The sequence below is a fragment of the Prionailurus bengalensis genome, chromosome A3 (assembly GCF_016509475.1).
Source record: "Prionailurus bengalensis isolate Pbe53 chromosome A3, Fcat_Pben_1.1_paternal_pri, whole genome shotgun sequence".
Taxonomy (NCBI): domain Eukaryota; kingdom Metazoa; phylum Chordata; class Mammalia; order Carnivora; family Felidae; genus Prionailurus; species Prionailurus bengalensis.
In genome coordinates, this window is record NC_057354.1 from 88,062,024 (window position 1) to 88,088,952 (window position 26,929).

At 38.0% G+C, this 26,929-nt stretch overlaps 1 protein-coding gene across 12 annotated transcripts in view; it reads left to right on the forward strand.

The window, feature by feature from the left end:
• The first annotated feature begins 234 nt into the window (after window positions 1-234).
• The window catches only part of ZNF638 (zinc finger protein 638), a 139,236-nt gene continuing 112,541 nt past the window's right edge, over window positions 235-26,929 (forward strand). For 9 of the 12 annotated variants that reach the window (XR_006301006.1, XM_043603629.1, XM_043603631.1 and 6 more), the window contains exon 1: window positions 256-448. Coding sequence is in view for 11 of the 12 variants with exons in the window: in XM_043603629.1 (XP_043459564.1) it covers window positions 333-448 (116 nt within the window). In the remaining variant the exon portion in view is untranslated. Of the gene's footprint in view, window positions 449-26,929 lie in introns of all 12 variants that reach the window. The other 3 variants (XM_043603632.1, XM_043603639.1, XM_043603633.1) reach the window with 1 other exon arrangement.

Here is a 26,929-nt window from a genome sequence, read left to right on the forward strand (position 1 = left end):
AGCGTGTCCTCAACATCTCAGACTCTCACAGATCTTTTATTTGGGGAATGTACGTCCCCTGGTCCCTCCACACTCACCTGACACACACGTTTCCAAGGCAGGTGACTCTTAAGCCCGTACAGCTCTCCACGGTGGGCGAGGACCTCTGAGCCCCCTGCGTCGCGGGGCCGCCTGGCCGCTCCGGCTCCGCCCCCAGCTTCCCGCGCTCCGCGCCCATTGGCCGTCCTCCGGAGCGGGTGGGGCTTTCCGCGTGGTGCCCCGTGCCCTGAGGCCAAAGGGGAGGCGTGCGCCCAGCGCTGGGAGCCGCGCGGGTGCTGTGGGAGCAACCGGCGATGCCCCGGGACCCGGTTCCCGCCGGGGCCGCAACCCGAGCTGCAGCCGGGGCCGTGGCGCCGAGTTTAGTCTCCGCGACTCCCGCAGCTCGGCGGGCTTCGGACCATCTGAAGCGGTGAGCGCTTCCTTTGCCCCCTGGGCTCCCTGCCCTAGTCCGTCCTCCGGGGCTACTGGCACAGGGTGGGCTGGCAAGGGCGGGCGGGCCAGCGGGGTCCTCGCCGAGGCATCCTCGTGTCGCGGGGTGCGGGTCCAGATTCCGCTTCCCTTCCTATCCCCCCGCCCCGGGCCTCCTGCTCCCCAGTAACTGTCACTCCTCAGTAGGCCGGTCTTTAGGCACTGTTCAAGTTGTGTGTGCGGAGGCGCCAGCGGGTCTGCGAATAACCGTGGGACGCCTCACCGGCACTTGTCGCTCGGCTTCGCGGTCCCAGCAGCAATCCCCCCGTGTCTGGACAGGCTCTGTGGACGCGGCGCTGTGTGGGCGAGGCTTGGGAGACCACTCTTTAGTAAATGGTCCTTTACGCTGCAGGGCACCGGGCGGTGGTGAGGAGTCTTCCAATAGCATGTGGTGTTCGCTTCTCAATCAGAGAAACCGCGCGGACGAGCTCCGGCTCTTTTAAAAGGTTGCTCTTAAAAAAAAAAAAAAATTACGTTGTAGAATTGCATAATACGCTGTATCTCCGTCCAAAAATAGTTTTTGATATCAGGGTAGTAGTCATTTGAATGCAACATTGACACTTTTGTTTCCTAAATAGTAAGTTTGAGCTTTTTTATTTTAGAGTAATAGATTACTTAATGAAAGGAATTTCTCAAAGTACAGAAAAATAAAAGAAACCATACATAGTGTTTTGAGTCAATTTTTTTTTTTTTTGAGTCATCTGTTTTGAGGGATTTTGGTTTTTCAGTTTGCTTAGGTTTGCTTTCACCCACAACTGCATACCCAGGTTCCAGACTTTGGAATGGTGTAAATAGCGAGTGCGGTCCCGCCCCCAGCCCACTTTGATAGCAGAGGGGAATCGGCCACGCCCCGGAGCCTCGCTTGGCCTGCGGACTCCGGGCTGTCCCCGAGCCGAGAGGCTGTCGCGCCGCCCCAGGAAGGCGAGAGGACGCCCGCCCCGCCGGCTGTTTATTGCAGCGATTTGTACGTTCCAAGAGTCTCCAGAGAGGCGCGCTGCATACCTGTTAGGACACTGTTCACGTTCCAGCCTTGGTGGGGGGTGCGGGTGGGGCTGCTCTTCGTACCAGTATCAGCTCTTTTCTCCCTGTGGCCTGGGTCAGCCTCCGGTCCTCTCGCTGGAGCAGGTTGAACGGACGCTTAGTTTTTAGGTGAATTGTTTTGACAACCCAGTACCAGTACTATACTGCCCTCTCCCAATCTTTGCGGCGTTTGTGCGAGTTGATGGGAGTCGGGAGTGGAAAATGATTGACATTTTGCAGAACGGAACGTCCAGTGTTGTCATGCTTCTTGGCACTTTTTTCTAAGTCCAAGTTCTGGTGACATTGTTTCAGCTTGCTTTGCTCTTTCCCAAGACCCGGTTGGTTAGTTTGAGTTGAAAAGGCGTGTCTATTTCTTAGTCCGTAAGGATTAGGAAAAAGGAATTCCTGGCTTGATATAAAAGTGCTGGAATTTAGTCTGCTGTCTTCCAAGGATTATGGGGTTTTTAAAAATGAGGGCATATTGGAGATTTGAGAATACTGTAATTATCGTTCTTTTTAGGGGGTTGGAAAATAAAAATACCTCTATTTTATTTAGTAATTAGGAAAAGTGTAAGTACTTTAAAGAATCCTTTAAAATTGTGAATGATACTGTGAATTGTCTTGTAAAATCAAAAGGCATCCTTAATTCATCTTTTCTGTATATCTGTTTTTGCATATGCTTTAAAGACTTGGGTAGTGTTTTGCTATCCCTAGTCATCAGGATTCTTAGGGACTTCTTATTTTAACTTTAAGTGTATTTTATTTTATTTTATTTTATATTTTATTTTATTTTATTTTATTTTATTTTATTATTTGAGAGGGGAAGTGAGCGAGCTATCACATGCAGTAATTCTTTACCTTTGCATCTGGGGATGTTTTGTTGTGGTGAACAAAACTTATTCAGTTCTGATCTATGAGAATTGTATGGTTTATATAATTTGTTGGGGTTGCTCTTTTTTAAGAAAGTTACATTTTGTTCTTATGATTTCTAGAATTGTATAATATGATCTATCTCATCCAAAAATACTTCTTGATGTCAGGGTGATAGTTTGAATGCAACACTGACACTTTTGTTTCCTAAATAATAAGTTTGGGCTTCCTTAATTTATGTTTATATACTTTCTTTTATTAAGGAAATTTTGCAAAATATAGAAAAGTGAAAGGAAAACCCACATATAGTGTTTTGAGTCATCGATTTGGAAAGATTATTCTTTCTCAATTTACTTAGACCTACTTTGACCCACAACTACATATTCAGGTTCCAAATTTTGAATGGTGTTAAATTATGGTGTTGAATATACAACTTCAGGGAGTGGGGGCTTATAGGTTGTATTAAAATGTTAACTTTTCTCCATTGAAATGTCAACACCAACAAACTATTATGGCATTTTCTCCTTCAAGATATGGATGTACTGATAAAGTGCTTTAATAATTTTGACTATTATAACTACTAACAGTTAATATGATGGCCTTTTAAAATGACATTAAATGAAAACTTTGAGAACTTGCGTCTGCCATTTTTCAGTGATGTGTCATTGCTAAGAGTTCTTTTTCCTCTTTCTCTGAAGCCTTTACATTTCTTGCAGCATACATGTGAAAGCTGTGGTTTTAATATCAAGATTCATCACCCTCTTTTTTTGTTTTACTTTTTCACATGTTACCTGTGCAACATTTTACAGTTTGAGATTTGGGGCTTCATTGGGGGGTACCTGAAGACTCACAGATTGAATCAGTTAAGTATCCTCTGTCTTTTCCCTTAAGTACCTTATAAATATAATTTCCCATTAACAGTCACGTAGGTTTTTGGAGGGCATTTTGCCCATAGCTGTTACAATTCTTGAATTTTTAGCTACATTTTGACCCAGGAATCCTACCTCTCAGAATTTATTCTAAGGAAATAATAATGGATATGTACATAAGGTTAGTTACTGGGATGTTTGTTGTGATTTAGCTTATGATGGTGAAACTTTGGAAACACTCAATGTCCCAAAATAGGGAAATGGTAAAATAATTTAAGTCAGAGAACATCGATACAATGGAATAATTAGTATATAATGTATTAATTAATATATTAATATGTTAACTTATGCAGCCATTACTAATCATGTTGTAGAAGAAATCTGACAAAATCAAAAGATGGTCATAATATGATAGGGTAAAAAAGAATATTAAAAAGTATGAATATTTTCCCCTTTTGGTTAAAAGAATTATAAGATTCTGGGGTGGCTGGGTGGCTCAGTCCATTAAGCATATGACTTCTGCCCAGGTCATGATCTTGCAGTCAGTGACTTTGGGCCCCCGTCGGGCTCTGTGCTGATAGCTCAGAGCCAGAGCCTGCTTCCAATTCTATCTCCCTTTCTCTCTGCCCCTTCCCTGCTTGTGCTCTCTTTCTCTCTCAAAAATAAACATTAAAAAAATAAAGAAGTATAAGGAGATTCTGGTGTAGTAAAAATTATGTGTGATTGAATATTCAGCCTTGTCAGTTTGGGAGAAAATCTCCTGCACTGTAAAATTTAAAAACCCTTGAGCTAGGTTTAAAGAAGGAAGAAAGCAAAGACTATATTTACATACCTAGGCATTGAAACCATTCTGTCTTTGAAATAATCATCAATTCCCTAGAGTTGAATGGGGATTATCCATATGTCCCTGCTTATCCACAGGTTTACTCTTTCTATCTTATTTGGCCTTTGTAATCTTAACATAGGTTAATAGATTTATTGTTGTGATGATTAAAAGCCTGGTAATTAACTTTCAAGTTGGCGTGTAAACGTGTGCAAGTTCAATGTGTGATAAGGTTGTAATTTTGTACCAATAAAAAGAGGTATGACTTGAAAGTAAAAAAATTTTTTTTGAGTAGGCAATGGTTTTATAGGGTTGAAGATCAAAATGTAAAAAAAAAGTGTACAATGGAAAGTCTCCCTCTTTCCCCTGTTCCTTATCAACTCAATTCTCATTTCTCCAATTCACCTACCCTGGATAAGCATTAATACTCGTTTACTGCTTATCATTCTAGAGATATTTTATGCATATCCAAGCCATAACAGATCTACATTTTTCCCCTCTTGGATATAGTGGTCATTTTTTTTTTCTTTGCTTTTTTCACTTGACAGTGTATCATGGAGATTTTTTCATACCAGTACATAGCATCCTCAACAAAGGGTTTTTTCAAAAAAGTGCCTAGAACATAAAGAGAGTATAAAGAGGGGCGCCTGGGTGGCTCAGTAGGTTAAGCATCCGACTTCAGCTCAGGTCACAATCTCGCGGTCTGTGAGTCCGAGCCCCGCGTCAGGCTCTGGGCTGATGGCTCAGAGCCTGGAGCCTGCTTTCGATTCTGTGTCTCCCTCTCTCTCTGTCCCTCCCCCATTCATGCTCTGTCTCTCTCTGTCTCAAAAATAAATAAAGGTTAAAAAAAAAAAAGAGTATAAAGAAAGAAGTACTTTATTCAAATCAATTAAGAGTTTTCTTATTGGTTGGGTGTTGAGCACAAGGTGCTCTTGCTGAGTGAAGAGGAAACAACGTAGTGTACTTGAACTTGGCATATGGAACTGTAAAAGCTTCCGGTTTAATTATCATCGAATTGTTTTTTAAATTTCACTTTAAAATCAAAGCAATACATATATATCATTGAACAAAATAAAGTTATTCTTAAAAATTTGCCACAAAAATATGAGACACACGTTCATTCCTCCTAAGTCCTTGTTTTTCTCCTTTGGGGCAACTACTTTCAGCTCTTAATTTTTTCTTCTAGTATTTACCTCTTCAAGTCTTAAAGTGTAAGTATACTTTATAACTACTTCTTGACTTAAATGATTTAGATATCATTTAATTTTTTTATAAAATGAGAATTGATACATTATGGTAAGGATTTAACTCCTATACTCTCTATTTACTTCTACTTCCTCCATCCTCTCAATTGAGATTTTATCTCAATAATTAGTTAAATCAATAGGTTTTATATTATTGTGATTAGGTAAATATGATTAGCCTTTGAGCCAAGGGTAAGGTAAGATTGCTTTTTTCATTTACCTAATTTTCTATCAATCTGTGGTTTTTCCCAAGTACTCAAATGCTGTTAAGTGCTCAAACAAATGCAAGTATCTATCAACTTCATTTTTTTCCCTTAAGACTTCTTTCTCATAGGTCTCGTTCTTCACATACATCTGCTCTGTTTCTAGGTTTGCAACCAACCTAGAGATTAGTATTTTTAAAGAGATAAAAAAAGGGGATTGTACCCATAAAATAGGATTTGGATGCTATGGAAAGAAACAATTAGAGAACAAGAAAGTGTTCTATGAAATTGGAAATATGATAGCTAAAATGGAATTCTGAATAGAAAGACTAGAAGATAAAGTTTTCTAGGTTTAGTGTATAGCTGTAGTCCTGTTTCCCCTCTCTCCTGGTTTGGATCCTCTTACCTAGGTCCTGGTTTGGTTGACTCAGTCATTTTACTCAAGCACTTAGTCCATTTACTTTCTGAGAAAAGGTACATTTTCAACGTCTTTGCATATCTTAAAGTGTTTTTCTTCATGGCTGAGGTGTTGAATTGCAGTTTGGCTGAGTATGAATTTCCTCAGAATGGTTAAGATGTAATTTTAAAATGTCTGTTGTCAGTATTACTGTGAAGGAATCTGATATCATTATGTTGTGTATCCCTTTATGTTGTTTTTCCTTTCCAAAAGAAAGCTTTTTAGAATCTTCTCTCTGGTATCCTGAAATCTGATGATTTGGTGACGTTGGGTGATTCCTTTTTTCATTCACTGTGGTCTGCACTTGGTGAGCTCTTTCAACCTGAGGCCTCTTTTTTGTGTGGTGTGGTGAAATTTACTTTACTAATTTCTTTCTTTCCATTTATTCTGTTCTCTTTTTTTTTTTGGTTGGATTTTGGATTGATCCTTCAGTCTCCTTCTTTCTTTTGTTTTTCATCTCTTTCTCTCTTTTTTTACCCCTAACTGCTCTGGGCAGGTTTTCAACTCTATCTTCTAGCCATTTTTTTCAGAATTCCATTTTATTGGATTTTCTTCCTTATTCTCTGATTTCTTCTTTTTATAGCTTCCTACTCTTCATAAATGCAATATGTTTTCTTATTGTTTTTTTTTTAATTTTTTTTAACGTTTATTTATTTTTGAGACAGAGAGACAGAGCATGAACAGGGGAGGGGCAGAGAGAGAGGGAGACACAGAATCCGAAACAGGCTCCAGGCTCTGAGCGGTCAGCACAGAGCCTGATGAGGGGCTTGAACTCATGGACCGTGAGATCATGACCTGAGCCGAAGTCGGACGCTTAACCGACCGAGCCACCCAGGCGCCCCTTCTTATTATTTTAAAGATATTAATTGTAGTTTTACTTTTGGAATTTCCTTTGCTTTTTTTCATTGTTTCTACCCTTTGCAGTCCTTTTTTTCTCTTCATTTTTCAGTTTCTTCAGGGAGAAGTCTCCAGTCCTCTGCAGTATGGGATATAATCCTGGGTTTTGATATTCTGGGAGCAGGGCCAATGAAGGGGACTGTGTAAAGAGTCCCCAAGATCACCTCCAGGTTCAGTGATTCACTAGGAAGACTCATTGGACTCAGCATATGGTCATGCTCACAGCTATGATTTATTTCCATGAAAGGCTTTAAAGCAAAATCAGCAAAAAGAAAAAGAACATGGCGTGCAGTCCAGAGGAAACAAGGCAGAAACTTCCCAGAATCCTCTTCGAGTGGAGGCAAGCAAGATGTGCTTAATTCCTTCATTATGGCATTGTGACATGTGTGAAGTTTTGTCTCACAAGGGAGCTCGTTAGAGACTCCATGCTCAAGGTTTTTATTGGAGACTGCTTACATAGGCACCGTCTGCATAGCAGTACCAAAATTCCAGACTATCAGAAGGAAAGCAGCTGTTCAGCATAAACTGCATTGTTTGTGCAGACTATGTTCAGTCATATTAAACAACTCTTATCAGTTATGGAATGGTGGGAACCTTCCTGAAATCAAGATTCCCAGATACCAGCTAAGGGTTAACCTTGCAAACAGGCCTTTCAAAGGATAGCGGTCTTAGGCCTGCTATGAGAATTCTTTTGTTTTGGAAAATATAGCTATTTTTCCATAAAAATAATGGGTTTAGGACTAATAAATATTTCTATTAGGACCCCAGTAGGACTAATGGGGTAAGGACTTATAAATATCTCTAAATTTCTATTTTTCTTAGGATAATTATTGGTAGATATAACCCACAGAAATAAAAGTTCTTTGGAGTCCCAATGGTTTTTATTTTTTATTTTTTTATTACTTTTGTGTGTGTTGCAATTTTTTTATTATTGAAATATAATTGGCACAATATTATATTAGTTTCAGGTGTACAACATGTTGATTTGCCAATTCTACACATTATTCCATGCTCACCATGATACCTATAGTCACCATATGTTACCATACAATGTCATTACAGTATTATTGACTATATTCCCTTTGATGTATTTTTCATCTCTGTGACTTATTTATTCTATAACTGGAAGTTTGTAACTCTTAATCCCCTTTATCTATTTCACCCATTTCCCCTATTGCAGCATTATTTACAGTAGCCAAGATATAGAAGCAACCGAGGTGTCCACTGATAGATGAATGGATAAAGAAGATGTGGTAGGGGCACCTGGGTGGCTCAGTTTGTTGAGCATCCAACTCTTGATTTCAGCTCCGGTCATGATCTAGCAGTTTGTGGGTTTGAGCCCCTCATTGGGCTCTGTGCTGATGGTGCAAAGCCTTCTTGGGATTCTCTTTCACACTCTCTCATTCTCTCTCTGTGCCCCATCTGCATGCTCTCTCCCTCTCAAAATAAATAAATAAACTTTAAAAAAAGATGTGGTATATATATACAAGGGAATATTACCCAGCCATAAAAAATGAAATCTTGTCAGTGCTTTTTAAATATGTGGGTCTTTGCACCAAAAAAGCTTGAGAAACCTACATCTCTCATTTTTCTGAGTCTAGAAGTATGTCTTTCTACTGGTATCAATACTAGTTTTGTCCAATATGGTAGCCACTAGGTACATATATTAAATATGTTAATTAAAATTAAATTAAAATTAAAACTTCAGTTCCTCAGTCACACTAATAACATTTCAAATGCTCAATAACCACGTGTAGGTGGTGACCATTCTATTGGACAACACAGATCAAGAACATTTCCATCACTAAAAAACTTTATGGGGGCACCTGGGTGGGTCAGTCGGTTAAGCGTCCAACTTCGGCTCAGGTCATGATCTCGCGTTGGTGAGTTCGAGCCCCGCGTCGGGCTCTGTGATGACCGCTCAGAGCCTGGAGCCTGTTTCAGATTCTGTGTCTCCCTCTCTCTCTGACCCTCCCCCGTTCATGCTCTGTCTCCCTCTGTCTCAAAAATAAATAAACGTTAAAAAAAAACAAAACACTTTCTGTTGGACAGTGCTGACCAAAGCTATTAACATTTAAAAGCCATTCTTATCTCTTTCCCTTATTCATTTTTACTCCCATGCTGTTTGCTTAATTATGACAGTTAAGCACAAATACGTGTATTGTTGGTTCATAAAACATCTCATCTGTCACCAAGGCAAAGACAAAGCACAGGCTCTCTGCTAAGACACACGCCATGCACACAAATTGCTCTTGCGCTGGAAGGGGCACTGCCATGTATGCCATGCAGACCTGTGCCAAGTGCTTTGCAGGGAGGCACCATTCACAGAAACTGCAGTGTGAATGGCATGTCTCTCAGGGTGCAAAGTGCAGTGGCCTCTAGATCTTCAGGGTCAGGATTTGAAGCCAGGTTTGTATAATTCCAGTGTGTGCCTTTTTAGTTTGGTTAAGATCACCCAACCAATCCCTCCTGGCCTGTATATATGGGCCATTGAAGGACATTTTTAAAGAATAGGTAAAATCACGATTCTCACACAAATATAAAATAAATGTTATTTTATTGAACTCATTAATTAAATGAGGGAACCAGTAAGATGTTACAACCAGTTCAAAGGTAGAAGCCAGAGAACAAACATATTTACAGATTGGGGAGAATGGAAATGAATGTGTAAATGAAAGCAGAGCTAGCCTCTTTCATAGTAGAGAGGAGTCACTTGAACCTCCTCCAGACAGAATTTACATGCCTAGTAGAGGCAAGAGTTATTTTACATCCCTCTAGCTTTCCTTCAGTACAAACTAATAAAGTATGATAGTTCAACCGCAATGCAAGGCTGGAATCGGATAATCTGGAAAGCTGTGATCTAAACAAAGATTGCTTTCCATTGAAGCACACACTTTCTCCTATAAAACTCATCTAGATCTCTAGATTTTAGATTTTAATTTGCCTGCTCCTGTAAAGTTATCTATATGAAAATTCTGGTCAACAGAGAAGTTAAACCTCTCATGGAAATGAATAAATTTGTATTCTGGGTTTGTTTTACACATGTTGTTTAGGTGTATAAGGCAAATCAGCGATGAGCTAAATAGATAATTTAGAAGGCTTCTTACCTTGGTCCCAGGCTGGTTTCCCCACCAGGAACTGACAGTGGCTGAAATATATATATATTTTTTTAAGTTCAACACTGTTGTGAATTTGGAAGGCATCAAAATAAGTAAACCTCAGTTTTGTGTTCTCATTGGAGAGACAGCCTTGTACATAGTGAGTCATTATACAGTGTAATAGGTACTGCACCAGAGATGAGAATGATGTGATTTAGAATCACAAAGGAGGAAGCAATGAAATCTGGCTAGGAAGTTATCATTTCATCAGGGCCTTGAAGGAAAAGTAGAATTTAACCAAAATGATTTTTTCAGTTATACAAACATGAAAGCTTCTGTTTATACTTCCAAATAAAAAGCCAATCTCCTAGATGATCCCCAGATCTAGCCTCCTGGTATTCACACCCTTATGTAGGTTCCTCCCACATTACATCAGGATTGATCTGTATAGCTATGTATATGTAGTAGACATGGCAGTGTGTGGATTCCAAGATTTGGTCGCAAAAGACATTGCTACTTCCACTGTAGTTTCTTGGATTCTCTGAGAGAAATCAACTGTCATGTCGTGAGAACACTCAAGCCGCCTGATGGAGAGGCTCAAATAGGAAGAAATTGAGTTTACTCTGGGCCAGTAGCCACCCAGCTAGAATCTATTTCCTAGATTCCCTAGCAACTAGGTTTATCTTTGTGACTAAGTTCTTGGGAGCAGAAGAGATGTGTGCAACTTTTTGTGCTTGCCTTTAACACAGATTTTCTCAATCTTCTTTTATTATCACTGCCTTGAGGAGCCTTTTAAGGTCTTCCACCCACCCCCCTCCAATTTCTGCCATAAACTTTTCATATATTGTATATCTGCTTGTGCACTTTATATGAATATATGTGCTTTATCCATAAAAAGACTAACATTGTTTTGCCCTTCTATCCCTCAAGAATCAGCATTTGCCCCCTTAGAGGTGATATTGCCCTTGTTGAGAAAGCATGCTTTCAAAGGATTGAGTTTGCTGTCCCCTCCTTCTCTATCTTTCTGCACATGGACTGGAAGGCAGACTTGTGTGGTGCGCTAACTTCAACTATGCAGACGAAGACAATGTGAGTGACAAGACAGAAGGAACTGGGAGCTTAGCATCGCAGATCAAAGCTAATAGCCTATGACAACGAATTGGGAATGAAACGTACTCTGATTTTATTTGAGCTGTCTTATTTCAGGGCCATTGTTGTAGCAGCTTAGCCCATATTCTAACAAATATGGATCCCATTTTTTCAAAACTGCTTAGAAACCAAAAATAAAATTCTCTTATTTCCATGTCACCCAGGTCTGTTTAGCAATGAGTATACAAATGTTATTTACCCTTTGCCATCTATGAACTCCTTATGATGGCCAGAACTGCAAATTGTATAAATATTAGCATTGTTTGGTCCAAAATTTGGGCACCTCTAGGTGATACCTCATAATCGTTGAATGAAGGTGTCATCATGCTTTATCTCATTACAAATATTGCTAGTTTGCTAGTAAATATTGCTGTAGTTTTGTTTTGTTGGTTTTTTTAACCATTAGTTTTATTGCAATAGAGTGTACTAAGAGTGCACACTCCTCTAAATTCAGTTCCCTCATCTGTAAAATTGGTCTAATAATAGTACCTACCTCACAGGGATTTATGAGGACTAAATGAGGTAATGTAGTGAATTATTGAACACATTGCCTAATCTGTACTGTCAGAAGGTAATTGCTATTATTACAATGAACACTTTAAGCTACATTTCAGAAACTTGAAAAGACAATATTTAAGCATTCTCAACATTTCAATAAAATGGTAATATAAAAATTAAAACAGCAAAAAAGAATAGGAGACCAAAGCAATTTTAACAATCTTTTAGAATATTGATAAACTTTTCTTAGGATGGTGATTCCCAAAATATGGTCCCTGAGGCAGCAGTATCAGTATCCCCTGGGAACTGATTAAAAATGCAAATTCGCGAGCCTCACCTCAGACCTACTAATTCAGAAACTCTAAGGGGTGGGGCCCGGTAATCTGTTTTACCAAGTGCATTGGCTGATTCTGGTTGTGTTCACGTTTGAGCAGCACTTCCTTAAAAGAATGGAGATGACTTTGAAAAGAAAACCACTTCATCAATACTCTCCTCCCCTCACCCTCCACGCTCGGTATTTGCTGACACCAGGGCCAAGGAAGATGGGAATGAAACGTGCATCTGTAGATAGGGATATCCCTTCATCTCATCCCTTTATCTTAATGTAACCACCATGAAAATTCTGCGTATCATCCTTTCATACATCTCTTTCTGTGTATACACATGTATATGTTTAATTTTACATATATGAGATCATACTGACATTTTTTAATAGTCACATTTTGGTTACTCTTTCCCCTTATGTTGCACATCTGAGCAGTGTCATCTTACATTAGCAATATAATGTATACAATATTAGCAATGTGTGTGTGTGTAGCAATTTTATTGTTTGCTATTCTTTTCTTCATGCTCATATATACCTATCATATAATTACAACACACATGAGTTTTTCTCTTTTATGGTCACTCATCTATTCAGATTTTCTATTTCTGTAGTCAATTTTTATAATTTATACCTCGCTAACATGTCATTCATTTTCTTTTGGCTTTTACATTTGTTGCTGTGGAGTTGCATGTAACATTCTCTTGCAGGTTACTAAAGCTCTTTGGTATCTCTTTTCTTATTTCTGATCCTATGCATTTTTATTCAACCCTCTTCCTCTTCCACTCTGCCAAAATCAGAGGTTTTTTTTTCTTCAGAGTTTTGTTTTATTGTCCTTCAGAGAACAAGCTTTTGTATTTATATATCCTTGCTATGATTTTTTAAAGTGACCCTTAAGTTCATCTGTATTAATTCCTGCTTCGTACTGTTTTTTTCCTTTTTATCCTTTTCCTTCCTTTGAATAATAATTCCTTTACATTTTTTAAAGCCCTATTTAATGATGAAGGCATTTAAGGCTTTAAAATTTACTCTAAGGACTATTTTAGCTCCTAGAGTGGTAGCTCATTGGTCTAAAATTTTCTCCTTTTCATCACCTTTTAAATGGTTTGTAATTTTGGTTTGGATTTCGTTGATCCAAAGATTATTTAGTAGTGTGTTAATTTCCAAGTATTTATGAATTTTGAAATCCTTTCATTATGTGAAATTTTATTGAATGATTGGAGAATATGACACATAAAAGCTTTACCTCCTTAAAATTTTTTTCATGCAGAGTTAGTTAAGCCTCCAACTCTTGGTTTCAGCTCAGTTTATGATCTCATGGTTTGTGAGTTCTAGCTCCACACTGACAGTAGGGAGAGCCTGCTTGGGATTCTCTCTCCCTCCCCCTCTCTCTCTGCTCCTCCCCTGCTTGTGCTCTCTCTCTGTCTCTCTCAAAAAAGAAAAAATTAAAAGAATTTTTCATCCATTCTTTATTTTTTAAATATTTATTTATTTATTTTTGAGAGAGAGTATGTAAGAGTGTGAATGGGGGAGGAAGAGAGAGAGAGGGAGACAGAGACTCCCAAGCAGGCTCCTTACTGTCAGCACAGAGCCCGACTTGGGGCTCAATCTCACAAACTGTGAGATCATGACCTGAGATGAAATCAAGAGTTGGATGCTTAACCAACGGAGCCACTCAGGCGCCCCTCCATTCTTTATTTTAAATGACATAGTTGTTTGGGCATTTTTGTTCTATAGGTTTTTTCACTTTTCAAGAAGACAGATGGAATGGCTAATTGCTTCTCAAGTAAAGAGATAGGATATGAACCATGTATTTAAGAGTTTTGACACAAACAGGCTACAGAAACAGAACAAGAATTTCTCATCCCAATCACTGGGTTCTACTCCTGGAACCAATACTATACTGCCTGTTAAGTAACTTGAATTTAAATAAATAAATTAAAAAAAATAAGAATTTCTCATCCCAGATGACAAATTATTTATTTGTTTGTTTGTTTATCTCTATGGGCATAGTTTACAAGTTTACAGCTCCATTTTGGGCTCAGTTTTCTTACAACAAAGGCAGTTTGGATGACAAAAAGTTAGGAGGTAAGGACATTAAAACAGCAAAAACAAAAAACTTAGGCTTTTTAGATGCAACTGGGAGTTCTGGGCAGTTAACCAAGGTTTGGTAGAAGACTATGAAGCTCCAGCCAAAGAGGGGTGGCCTTTTTTGGTGAAAAGACTACTGTTTGCTTTACTAGTTTTACTAAGAATATAGATTGATGTCGGTAGGACTTCACAATGGGTTAGGGGAGGGTGGATGGAGGGAAAGGTGTCCCAAATTAATGGGCTTTGAACAGTTGCTGGGCCCTCACAGTGTTTTATATGTTTCTAAATTAGTTGCCAACACTTTGAAATAAAGCAGCTTCACATACACACAAGCACAATCTGCATTTCCAGCGTTTAAAGACTTGGAAGCTTTGAGAACACTGAGATTAATTACATTAGTACATGGCTGCAATATGCTGGAGCTGGAGAGCACCTGGCCCTTTTAGAGAGGCATGTGCTCTCCACTTGACCATCCCCACCATTCCCTCTTGCCCCCAATATCTAGGTGGAGTATTGGTCCTCATTTATCCTTTGTACTTCTGCTGCTGTTTGTCCACTGTAGCTTTAAGAAGGAAAGACTGTTTATTTTAAAAACACTTGTCTTTCAAAAGTGGGGAAAGAAAAAGGCCTTTTCATATTAAAAAAAAAAAAAAGAAAAAAGGAAAGGGTGCCTGGGTGGCTCAGTCAGTTAGGCATCCAACTCTGGATTTTGGCTCAGGTCACGATCTCACAGTTAGTGAGTTCGAGCCCCACATAGGGCTCTTTGCTGACAGTGCAGAGCCCACTTGGGATTCTCTGGCTCTCTCTCTCTGCCCCCCACCTTGCACTCTCTCTCTCTCTTTCAAAAATAAATAGATAAACATTATTTAAAAAAGGGAAAGAGCACACAATGTGCGTGTCTAAATATTCCTGTGTTTTAATATACAAACAGTGTGTCTATGTCAAAAGAATGCAAATTAAGATGCCATTTTAAAACCAACCCCACATAGTAAGCATCATTACAAGATTCAGAAAAGATATAATAGGGTTTGTTTTTGATGGGACTTAACTAAGCGATGCCATTATGATATGTAATTATTTATTTGGTAAAAATAAAACATTCCTAGATATCAATACCTTATACAGATGGTAAGTTCCTAAAGCAATGCCTTTTGAGTAGAACAGAAAGTATGTACCTCAAACAGAAAAAAAAAGGAAATAAATGTAAATATTATTGGAAATACTATTTCACAGCATATTGAAGATATGACTGAGAACTTAAAAGCAGGTTGTATTTCAATTTTAAATTATTTATGGCATTTTCAATTTAAGCTCATGAAATACATATATAGATAATATCACACAGCAATACCTGTGGTGTCTGAAAAGTTTAATGAGTTGAAGAACTTTTGGATTTGTCACCCATGAAAAGGCCAGTATAAGTGACTCATTTATGTACATTAGAAAAGTCTGTCAAAATTTACTGAAAGTAGTTTTAAAATATATTAGCTTAATTATAGATAGTGCTCCTGGAATGGTGAATAGCTGGGGTTAACATTGGACATATTGGTGACCTATATTCACCTATGAAAATATGGTGATCACATTGTTCTAATTAATTTTACACTGTTACCACTTTTCCTTAACTTAGGCCCTAAACATATTTTCATGGTGCTTTGTTTCATGGTGGCAGGTTTAGGAAGTAAAAATGAAAACTTCTTGCCTATTTATTTCAGCACTGTAAGTACATATTAGCCAGCCCAGCATCATGCAACAAGATTTTCCCCTTCACCCTTCTCTTAACCCCTGTAGAATCTTCAATGAGAATTCCTTGTGAAAGCTTCAGGGCAAACCATTAAAAAATAACACCCATAAGCTTGGATAGGGTCAGAGGGTCCACCCAGACTCCGTTGGGACAAGTAATTGTGTTCAGGTGAGGAATCATAGGCTATACTGTGTTTTGTAATACCTCCTGAGTTTCTTTGTTGCCTCATCGAAATTCCTTAGTTTGGGACCAGATGGCTGCTGCCTTTGAGAAGCTGCCTGGTACTCCCCTCTCCCTGGCAGTGCTATCCTCACCCTGGCTCGGATGCAGCTAGGGTTCTGCCTTCTCAATTGCTTGCTGTTTGCTGCCTTTTCATAGAATTGTAGACCTTAAAGTCTCTCTAGTAAAGCTTTTGACCACATACACATCATTTTTTTTTTTCTAAAGTTCCCAAACCAGCTCAAGGAAAATAGAGAAAAAGAAGACAATGGAAAATGTTTTTCTAAATCTTGAATAATTGGTAGCAATGAACTGTCACTATTGATATATACCTTTTTCATTCATAAAGTTCAGCATCTATTTGGGTATTTAAGTTTTAATTTTGCTGAATGTTTAGAAAAAATATATTTTTTTAAGAAATGACAACATGGGGGGTTGCCAGGGGCGGGGGGTGGCAACTCTCCACTCTTCACCTTTCTCCTTACTCCCTTTGATCTTTCTCTGGGGTCAGAATTATGTTTCTGAATACACTCTTCAGTGGTTTCCCAGTGTGGTCCCTGTTTCAGCGGTTCCCAGCATTGCCTGGGAACTTGCTGCAAATGCAAATTTTGGGGCCCCCTCCCAGACCTACACAATGAGAAACTTGGGGAGTATGATGGGCAGCAACCTGTGTTTTAACAGAGCCTTCGGGTGATTCAGGTGCACGCTAAAGTTTGAGAGCCACTGCTTTAATAACTTCAATTATATCTATGTTGGATTTAGATGTGGAAACGTATAAAAGTTTTCAAACTCTTGTAGTCTCTTCCTGCTTTCTTTTCATTGCTTAGGGAGTCTGGATAAAGTACATACTGTGGGGAACTGCAGGGCTTTATCCCAGCTTTGTGGTCTCTGTGGTAGCTACAGTCAGCTGCCTGCCTTGAATGACAACTACTGATTGTTGAGGAGATGGGCGAGACAGATACTTTAGGCGATTCCAGAAGAGTCAGAGCGCGCATCGGAGGGAAAGCTAGTTTTGAGACGCAGTCAAGCAATTATTTTCATCTGGTTACTTAATGTAAGTAATCCACTAGAGTAAAAAAAATCTGAGTATGTGACTTTGTATGTGAAATTGTGTGTTCAATTTTTTTTTTGTAGTAGAATGTACATAATGTGAAATTTACCATTTTAAACATTTTTAAGTGTACAGTTCAGTGGCATTAAGCACATTCACATTATTGTGCAACCATCACCTCCATCCATCCCCAGAACTTTTCCATCATCTCCAACTGAAATTCAGTACTCATTAAGCAATAACTACCCATTCCTCACTCCCCATATTTAGCCCCAGGTAACCACTCTTCTGACTTTCTTTCTCTATGAACTGACTATTCTAGGTTCCTCATATAAGTGAAATCATACAATTTTTGTCCTTTTGTGTCTGGCTTATTTCACTTGGCATAATGTCTTCAAGATCCATCCATGTTGTAGCATATATCAGAATTTCATACTTTTGGCGGCACCTGGATGGCTCAGTCAGTTGAGCCTCCAACTTCGGCTCAGGTCATGAACTCACAGTTCATGAGTTGAAGCGCTGCATTGGACTCTTTGCTATCAGCGAAGAGCCCGCTTCAGATCCTCTGTCCCCCTCTCTTTCTGCCCCTCCCCCACTTTCTCTCTATCAAAAAGAAATAAACATTGAAAAAAGTATTTCATACTCTTTAATATATATATATTTATTTATTTTAGAGAGAGAGCGAGAGTGGGGGTGAAAGAGAGAGAGAGACAGAGACAGAGAGCGAGAAAGAATCTTTGGCAGGCTCCACATTTAGCGTGGAACCTGAGGCGGGGCTTCATCAGACAACACTGGGAGCAGAATCTGAGCCCAAATCAAGAGCCGGACACTCAATAGACTGAACCACCCAGGTGCCCCAGGATTTCATAGTTTTAAAGGCTGAATAAAATTCCATTGTATGTATATCCCACATTTTGTTTATCCCTTCACCTGAGGGTAAGTGGGTTGTTTTTACCTTTTGGCTATTGTGAACACTGCTGCTATGGTTACAAATACCTGTTCAAGTCTCTGCTTTCAGTACTTTTGGGAAGTACAAGTGGGTTTGCTAGATCATATGGTAGTTCTGTTTACTTTCTTGAGGAATTGCCATATGATTTTCCAGTGACTGCATCACTTGCACTAGCAACGAACACAGGTTTTAATTTTTCCACATCCTCACCAACACCTGTTATTTTCAGGTTTTTTTTTTTTTAAATAATGGCCATCCAAATGCATATGAAGTGTATCTTATTTGGTTTGTGTTTCCCTAATTATTAGTGATACTGAACATCTTTTCATGTGTTTATTGCTCATCTGTATTCTTCTTTGAAGAAATGTCTATTTAAGTCTTTTACCCATTACTTTAATTGGGTGTTTTGTTTCAGTTTTGAGTTGTAGGAGCTCTTTATGTATTCTGGATATTATTACCTTATCAGATACACGATTTGCAAATATTTTCTCCCATTCTGTGGGTTGCCTTTTTACTGTGTTGATACTGTCCTTTTGATGCACAACAGTTTTTAATTTTGACAAAGTTCAATCTATATGTTTTTCCTCTTGTTGTTTGTGTACTGAATGGGGAGATCACTTTGGGTATTACTGCCATTTTAACAATTTTAATTCTTCCAATCCATTTATCTGTTGAGTGTTTTTATCAGGAAAGGATGTTGAATTTTGTCAAGCACTTTTTCTGCATCAATTGAGATCAACACGTATTTTATTTCCCCTCCAATTCATTTTATGAAGCTAATATTGCTCTGATACCGAAACTGGACAAATACCAAAAAAGTACAGACCAATATCTCTCGTAAATATAGATACAAAATCCTTAACAACATATTAGAAAATAGAATTAAGCAAGATATAAAAATAATTAAATACCATAATCAAATGGGGTTTATCCTAAGGATGTAAGGCTGGTTTAACTGAAAGTTAATCAGCCTAATTCATCAAATTAACAAGGTAAAGAAGAAAAATTACATGGTCTTGTTAATCAATGTAGAAAAAGCATTTGACAAAATTTAACATCCATTCATGATAAAAACTCAAAAATTAGAGCATCATCTACAAAGGCCTACAGATAAAATCATACTTAATGGTGAAAGATTGAATGCTTTCTCTTTGAGATTGGGAACAAGAACAGTGCTGGACATTATAGTAGAAAATAAAAGGCATACAAATCAGCAAAGAAGAAGAAATAAAACAGTCCCTGTTTGCATATGACATAATTGTCTTCATAGAAAATCTCAAGGAATCAACAGAATTAATACATGAGTTTGGCAAGGTTGCAGAATACAAGAAAAACATACACAAATTAATTGTATTTCTAAATGCTATTAGCGAACACCAAAATTTAAAACATTACCATTTAAAGCTGCTCCAAAAGTATCGAACCTTAGGTGTAATTATAACCAAAAAAAAGTACAGGACTTGTATGCTAAAAACTATACAACACTGATGAAAAAAATCAAGGATGATCTAAATACTTCCTTGTAGAGGGGTGGCTGGGTGGCTCAATTGGTTGAGCCAATTACTTCAGCTTGGGTCATGATCTCACAGCTCATGAGTTGGAGTTGGAGCCCTGCATTGGCTCTTTGCTGTCAGTGCAGAGCCCGCTCGCGATCCGCTGTCCCCATCTCTCTCTGCCCCTACCCCGCTCGCGCTCTCTGTCTCAAAAATAAACAAAACATTAAATAAATAAATAAATAAATAAATAAATAAATAAATACTTCTTTGTAGATAGTGTGGATTAGAAGACTCTACATAGTGAAGATATGGATTCCCCCCAAATTGAGATATAGTTTTAACGCAATTCCTACCAAAATGTTAGTAATTTTTTGTAGATATAGACAACATTACTCTAAAGTTTATATGAAAAAACAAAGTAACTAGAAGAACCTCAACAATTTTGATGAAGAATAAAATGGGAGAAGTCAGGCCATCTAATTTTAAGACTTACTATATATGGCTATAGTAATCCAGACTGTTGGTTTAGTAGAAGGATAGGGACATAGATTTTTTTTTTTATTTTAGTGTTTATTTATTTTTGAGAGAGGGGAGGAGCAGAGGGAGAGGGAGACACAGAATCTGAAACAGGCTCCAGGCTCTGAGCTGTCAGCACAGAGCCCGACGTGGGGCTCGAACCCACCAACCGTGAGATCAATGACCGAGCCCAAGTCGGACGCTCAACCGACTGAGCCACCCAAGCACCCCTAGACACATAGATTAATAACACAGAATAGACAACCCGGATAGAGACCTACACAAATATGCCCAACTGATGTTTTTACAAAGATGCAAAAGCAATTCAATGTAGAAAAGATGCCTATTTCAACAAATGGTCCTAGAGCAATTGTATACCCACTGGCAAAAGTATGAGTTAAACAACAGTTAACAAATAGTTGATAGTTAAATAAAAACCAATCAAATTAGGAAATGGGCAAAGAGGCATTTCAACAAAGAGGATAGTACAGATGGCAAGTAAGTACATGAAAAAAATGTTCAACATCATTAGCCATTAAGGAAGTGCAAATTAAAACCACAGTGAGTTATCAATATATAATTATTAGAATGGCTAAAATTCTTTTTTTTTTTTAACGTTTATTTATTTTTGAGACAGAGAGACAGAGCATGAATGGGGGAGGGTCAGAGAGAGGGAGACACAGAATCTGAAACAGGCTCCAGGCTCTGAGCTGTCAGCACAGAGCCCGACTGGGGCTCAAACTCACAGACCGCGAAATCACGACCTGACCGAAGTCGGCTGCTTAACCAACTGAGCCACCCAGGCGCCCCATAGAATGGCTAAAATTCTAATAGTGAAAACCCCACATACTGACAAGGATGCTGAGTCACTCATACTTTGTTGGTCACTCATACTTTGCTGGTAGGAATGTAAAATGGCATAGTCATTCTGGAAAACAATTTGGCAGTTCCTTATAAAATTAACCATGCAATTACCATACAATCCAACAGCACTCGGGCATTTATTTATCCTAGAGAATTGAAAGCTTTTGTTCGCACAAAAACCTGTACACCAAGGTTCCAAAAAGCTGTATTTGTAATAACCAAAGACTGGAATTGGCCTACATGTCCTTCAAAGGGTGAACGTTTAAAGTATAGTATGTAATACTACAGGGGTGCCTGACTGGCTCAGTTGGTAGAGCACGTGACTCTTGATCTCAGGGTTGTGAGTTCAAACCCCATGTTGGATGTAGAGATTACTTTTTAAAAATGTTAAACTCTGAACACTATTTAGCAATAAAAAGGACTGGATTATTGGTACATGTAACAATCTAGGTGGATGTCCAGACATTTATGCTAAATGAAAAAAGCCAATCCCAAAAGGTAACATACCATATGATTCCATTTATATAACATTCTTGGACTGACAAAATATAGAAATGTTGAACAAATTAGTGATTGTCCCAGGTTACAGAAGGAGGTGAGTGCAAGACAGAAATGGATGTGGGTATAAAAGTATAATAAGAGGGATCCTTGTTGTGGTGAAAATGATCTGTATCTATATTATATCAATGTCAATATCCTGGTTGGGTTATTGTACTATAGTTTCTGTAAGATGTTAGTTACCATTAGGAAAAACTATCTAAGGGACACAGAGGACCTCTCGGTACTATTTCTTACAACTACATATGAATCTACAATTATGAAAAGTCAAATTTGAAATTTTTCTGTACAAAAATACACAGAATCAACACACAAAAATCAACCACATTTCTATATATAAACAACAAATGATCTGAAAAGGAAATTATAAAAACAATTCTATTTACAATAGCATCAAAAACAATAAAATACTTAGGAATTGACTTAACCGAGGAAATGAAAGACTTGTATAATGAAAACTACAAAATAGTACTGAAAGAAATTAAAGAAGACACAAATAAATAAATACATTTTTCATGTTCATGGATTGGAAGACTTATTATTTAAAAAATTTCATATTATCCAAAATGATCTATATATTAATGTGATCCCTATCAAAATGTCAATTATGTTTTTTGCATAAATAAAAAACCCATCCTCAAATTTATATGAAATCTCAAGGGACCCCATAGCCAAAATCATCCTTAAAAATAAGAAGCTGGAGGCTTCACACTTCCTGATTTCAAAATTTACTGCAAAGCTACAGTAATCAAAATGGTGCGAAACTGGCATAAACACAAACATGCAGACCAATGGAATATAATAGAGGGCCCAGAAGTAAACGCTCACATATATGGTCAAATGATATTTGACAAGTTTGCCAAGATCATTCAATGGGGCAAGGACAGACAATCTCTTCAACAAATGGTTCTGGGAAAACTGGATACCCACAATGAATGAAGTTCATTCAACAACCCAAGAATGAAGTTGGGCCCTTACTTAACGCCATAGACAAAAATTAACTCAAAATGGATCAAGGACCTAAATGTAAGACCTAGAGCAATAAAACTTTTAGAAGAAAACAGATGGCAAATCTTCAAGACATTGGATTTAGCAATGATTTCCTGGATATGACACCAAAAGCACAGGTAACGAGAGGAAAATAGACAAATTGGATTTCATAAAAATTAAAAAATTTTGTGCATCCAAAGACACTATCAACAGAGTAAAAAGGCAACCTACAGAATGAGAGAAAATATATGCAAATCTTATGTCTGATAAGGAATTAATATCCAGCATATATACAAACTAAAACTCAATACTGAAAATCAAACAACCCAATTCAAAAATGGGCAAAGGACTTAGATATTTCTTCAAAGAATATATATGAGCTACCAATAAGCACATGAAAAGATGCTCAGTGTCACTAATCATTAGGGACATATAAGTCAAAACTGCATGGAGATTCTACTTCACGCCCATTAGGATGCCTATGATAAAACAACAACAACAACAACAACAACAACAACAGATAACAACAAATAGTGATGAGAATATGGAGAAATTGGAACCCTTGTGCACAGTTGGTAGGAATGTAAAATGGTATGACTGCTGTGGAAAACAATATAAGAGTTAAAAAATTTTTTTAATGTTTATTTTTGAGACAGAGCAAGTGGGAGAGGGGTGGAGAGAAAGGGACAGAGGATTCGAAGTGGGCTCTGAGATGACAGCAGTGAGCTTGATATGGGGCTCGAAGTCACAAATCCTGAGATCATGACCTGAGCCAAAGTCAGACGCTTAATTGACTGAGCCACCCAGGTGTCCCACAAAAAAATATTTTTAATTACCATATGACTGACCAATTCTATTTCTGGGTATATACCTAAATGAATTGAGAGCAAGATCTTGAAGAAATATTTGTAAACCCATGTTCATAGCAGCATTATTCATAGTAGCTAAACCGTGGAAACAACCCAAGTGTCCATTGACAGATGAAGGGATAAGCAAAATGTGATATATACATACAATGGAATATAACTCAGCCTGAAAAAGGAAAGAAATTCTGCATATGCAGTAACATGGATAAACCTTGAGGATTTTATACTGAGTGAAATAGGCCAATTACAAAGTGACAAATACTGTTTGATTCCACTTCTATGAGGTACTTAGAGTAGTCAGAATCACAAAAACAGAAAGTATAATGGGTGGTTGCCAAAGGCTAGGGGGAGGGGAGGAGGGGAATTATTATTTAATAGGTAAAGAGTTTCAGTTCTACAAGATGAAAAGAGTTACAGAGATGAATGGTGGTGATGGTTGCACACAATGTGAATGCATTGAGTACCACTGAACTGTACTCTTAAAAATGGTTACTATGGTAAAGTTTATGTTATGTGTATTTTACCACAATTAAAAAAATTTTTAAAAATTCTGTAAAGGGGCTTTATGCCCAGATGGCTTCACTAAGGTATTCTTCCAAGCATTTAAGGAAAGAATAATACCAGTATTTTACAAACCTTCCCCCCAAATAGAAAAAAACAGGAATATATTCCAACTAATATTATGAGGCCAGCATGACCTTGATACCAAAACTTGTCAAAATATTCTGAGAAGGGAAAATTACATACATGCAAAACATGGGAACAAGATGGAAACATCAGAATATGGCTGTATAATACCAAATAAAATATTAGCAAACCAGATCTGGGAATATGTAAAATATGTAAAACAAATCACAAATTGGCATTCCAGTTAACATGAAGGAACATTAAGTTGATTTAACATTCATAAATCAATTAGTGATTTATTACACGAGCAAAGTAAATGAGAAAAATCATCTGACCATGTTGATAGAAAGTGTATTTGATGACACTGAAAATTTGCTGATGCAAAAATTCTTAGTTACTAAGAAATAGTACTTTTTTGATCCAGTAAAAGAAATATACAAAAACAAACAAACCCCTGCAACAAACATTGTACTTAACATTGAAAGATTTCCTTTTGAGATTGGGAATAAAACAATAGTGTCCACTATCACCTATCACCCATGTGTTCAGCATTGTACTTGTGATCCCAGCTTGTACAGTAAATAAGAAAAAAAAACAGTGAACTATACAAAGGATGGGGAAGGAAGACATAAAACTATCATCAATCAAATGATTGTGTATGTAGAAAATACGAAAGCATCTAGGGAATTACTAAAGTTTAGCAAGGCCAGTATACAAAAATCAATTGCTTTTATATATTGCAGCAACAAACAAATTTTGAAAAAATATAGTATTTTTAAAAGCATCAGGAATAGTAAATGCATCTGACATAGTGTATATATACTATAGGAATGCAAAAAGCCATAAAATATTATTGTGAGGAAATAAAGAACTACTTTAAAAATTTTTTTTAAGTAAACTCCACATCCAATGTGGGGCATGAACTCACAACCCTGAGATTAAGAGTTGCATCCACTACCTACTGAGCCATCCAGGTACCCTAAAATTAAAGAACTTCTGAGTAAATTGAGGGATATACCATGTTTATAAATTGGAAGTCTCAATATTGTAAAGATTTCATTTTCTTATCAAACTGATTTATTGAGGCAATGCAATCCCAACCCCCCCATTTTTTTTTTTTTTTTTGAGAACTTGACAAACTGATTCCAATCTGGGTGGTTCAGTTGGTTGAGTATCAGGCTCTTGATTTCATCTCAGGGCATGATCTTGAGGTTATGAGATCGAGCCCCCAGTCAGGCTCCACACCAGGTGTGGAGCCTGCTTAAGATTCTCTCTCCCTCTGTCTCTCTCTGCCCCTCCCCACCTGTGAGCACATGCTGTCTCTCAAAAAATTTAAAAAAAATTTAAGTAATTAATTAATTTAAAAATAAAATGTGAATGGAAATGCAAAGGGCCAAAAGTAACCCAAACAATCTTCTTTTTTTTTTTTTTAATTTTTTTTTTCAACGTTTATTTATTTTTGGGACAGAGAGAGACAGAGCATGAACGGGGGAGGGGCAGAGAGAGAGGGAGACACAGACTCGGAAACAGGCTCCAGGCTCTGAGCCATCAGCCCAGAGCCCGACGCGGGGCTCGAACTCCCGGACCGCGAGATCGTGACCTGGCTGAAGTCGGATGCTCAACCGACTGCGCCACCCAGGCGCCCCTCCCCAAACAATCTTCAATAGAGGGAGGACTAGCCGTGTTGGCTGTCAAGACTTATATAAAACTGCAGTTATTATGAAAGTGTAATATTAATGGAAAGATAGAAAAATTAATCAACAGAATTGAATAGAGAGCCCAGAAACAGATTCCCATAGATCTGGACACTCGATACATGAGAAAGTTGACTCTAAAGAAAAGGGGAAAAGGACTAATTTTTTCAGCAAATGGTGCTGAAACAATCAGATATTTTTTTTTTAAAGAAAGAAATAAAGATGCAAATTAAAAACCAAACCAAAACTTGACCCAAGCTCACACTATTAAAAAAAAAAATGTTCCAGGTGGGTTGTAGTTTTAAATGTCAACAACAAAACAATAAAGTTCCTGGATGATAATATAGGGATATCTTCATAACCTTTGTACAGTAAAAGACTTTTTTTTTAATAGGATGCAAATAACACTAATTGTAAAGAGAAAGATAAATTGGACTATGTTAAAGTCAAAGTATTCTATTGGTCAAAAGGCAACATTAAAGACAGTATAAAAAGACAAGCTGCAGTGAGAAAGATATTAATATTTAGAAAAATCTAATGAATAATACTAAACAATTAACATACAGAATAGAGAAAGAATGCTTACAAGTCAATAAAAAAAAGTAAATAACCCAAAAGAAAAATGGATAAGAGGCACCTAGGTCTCTCAGTCCTGTTAAGCGTTTGACTTGGGCTCAGGTCATGATCTCAGGGTTCTCTAGTTCAAGCCCTGCGTTGGGCTCTCTGCCGTCAGCAAAGAGCCTGTTTAGGATCCTCTGTCTCCCTCTCTCTGTGCTCCTCCCCCGCTCACACTTTCTCTCTCCCTCTCCCTCTCAAAAATAAATAAACAGTAGGGGCGCCTGGGTGGCGCAGTCGGTTGGGCGGCCGACTTCAGCCAGGTCACGATCTCACGGACCATGAGTTCGAGCCCCGCGTCGGGCTCTGGGCTGATGGCTCAGAGCCTGGAGCCTGTTTCCGATTCTGTGTGTCCCTCTCTCTCTGCCCCTCCCCCGTTCAAGCTTTGTCTCTCTCTGTCCCAAAAATAAATAAATGTTGAAAAAACGAAAAAAAAAAATTAAAAAAAAAATAAATAAATAAATAAACAGTAAAAAAAGAAAGAACAGTGGACAAGAGACAAACAGAACTTCATAAAAGCAGCTACCCAAATAGACAGTAAACATACAAAAAGGTGCTTAACCTGTTTAGTGAGTAGGGAAATGCAAAGTAAACCTAGCTTCCTTATTTCCTTTCTTCCTTCTTTCCCTCCCTCCCTCCTTCCTTCCTTTTTGCTTCCTTCCTCCCTCTCTCCCTCCATTCCTCCTTTCCTC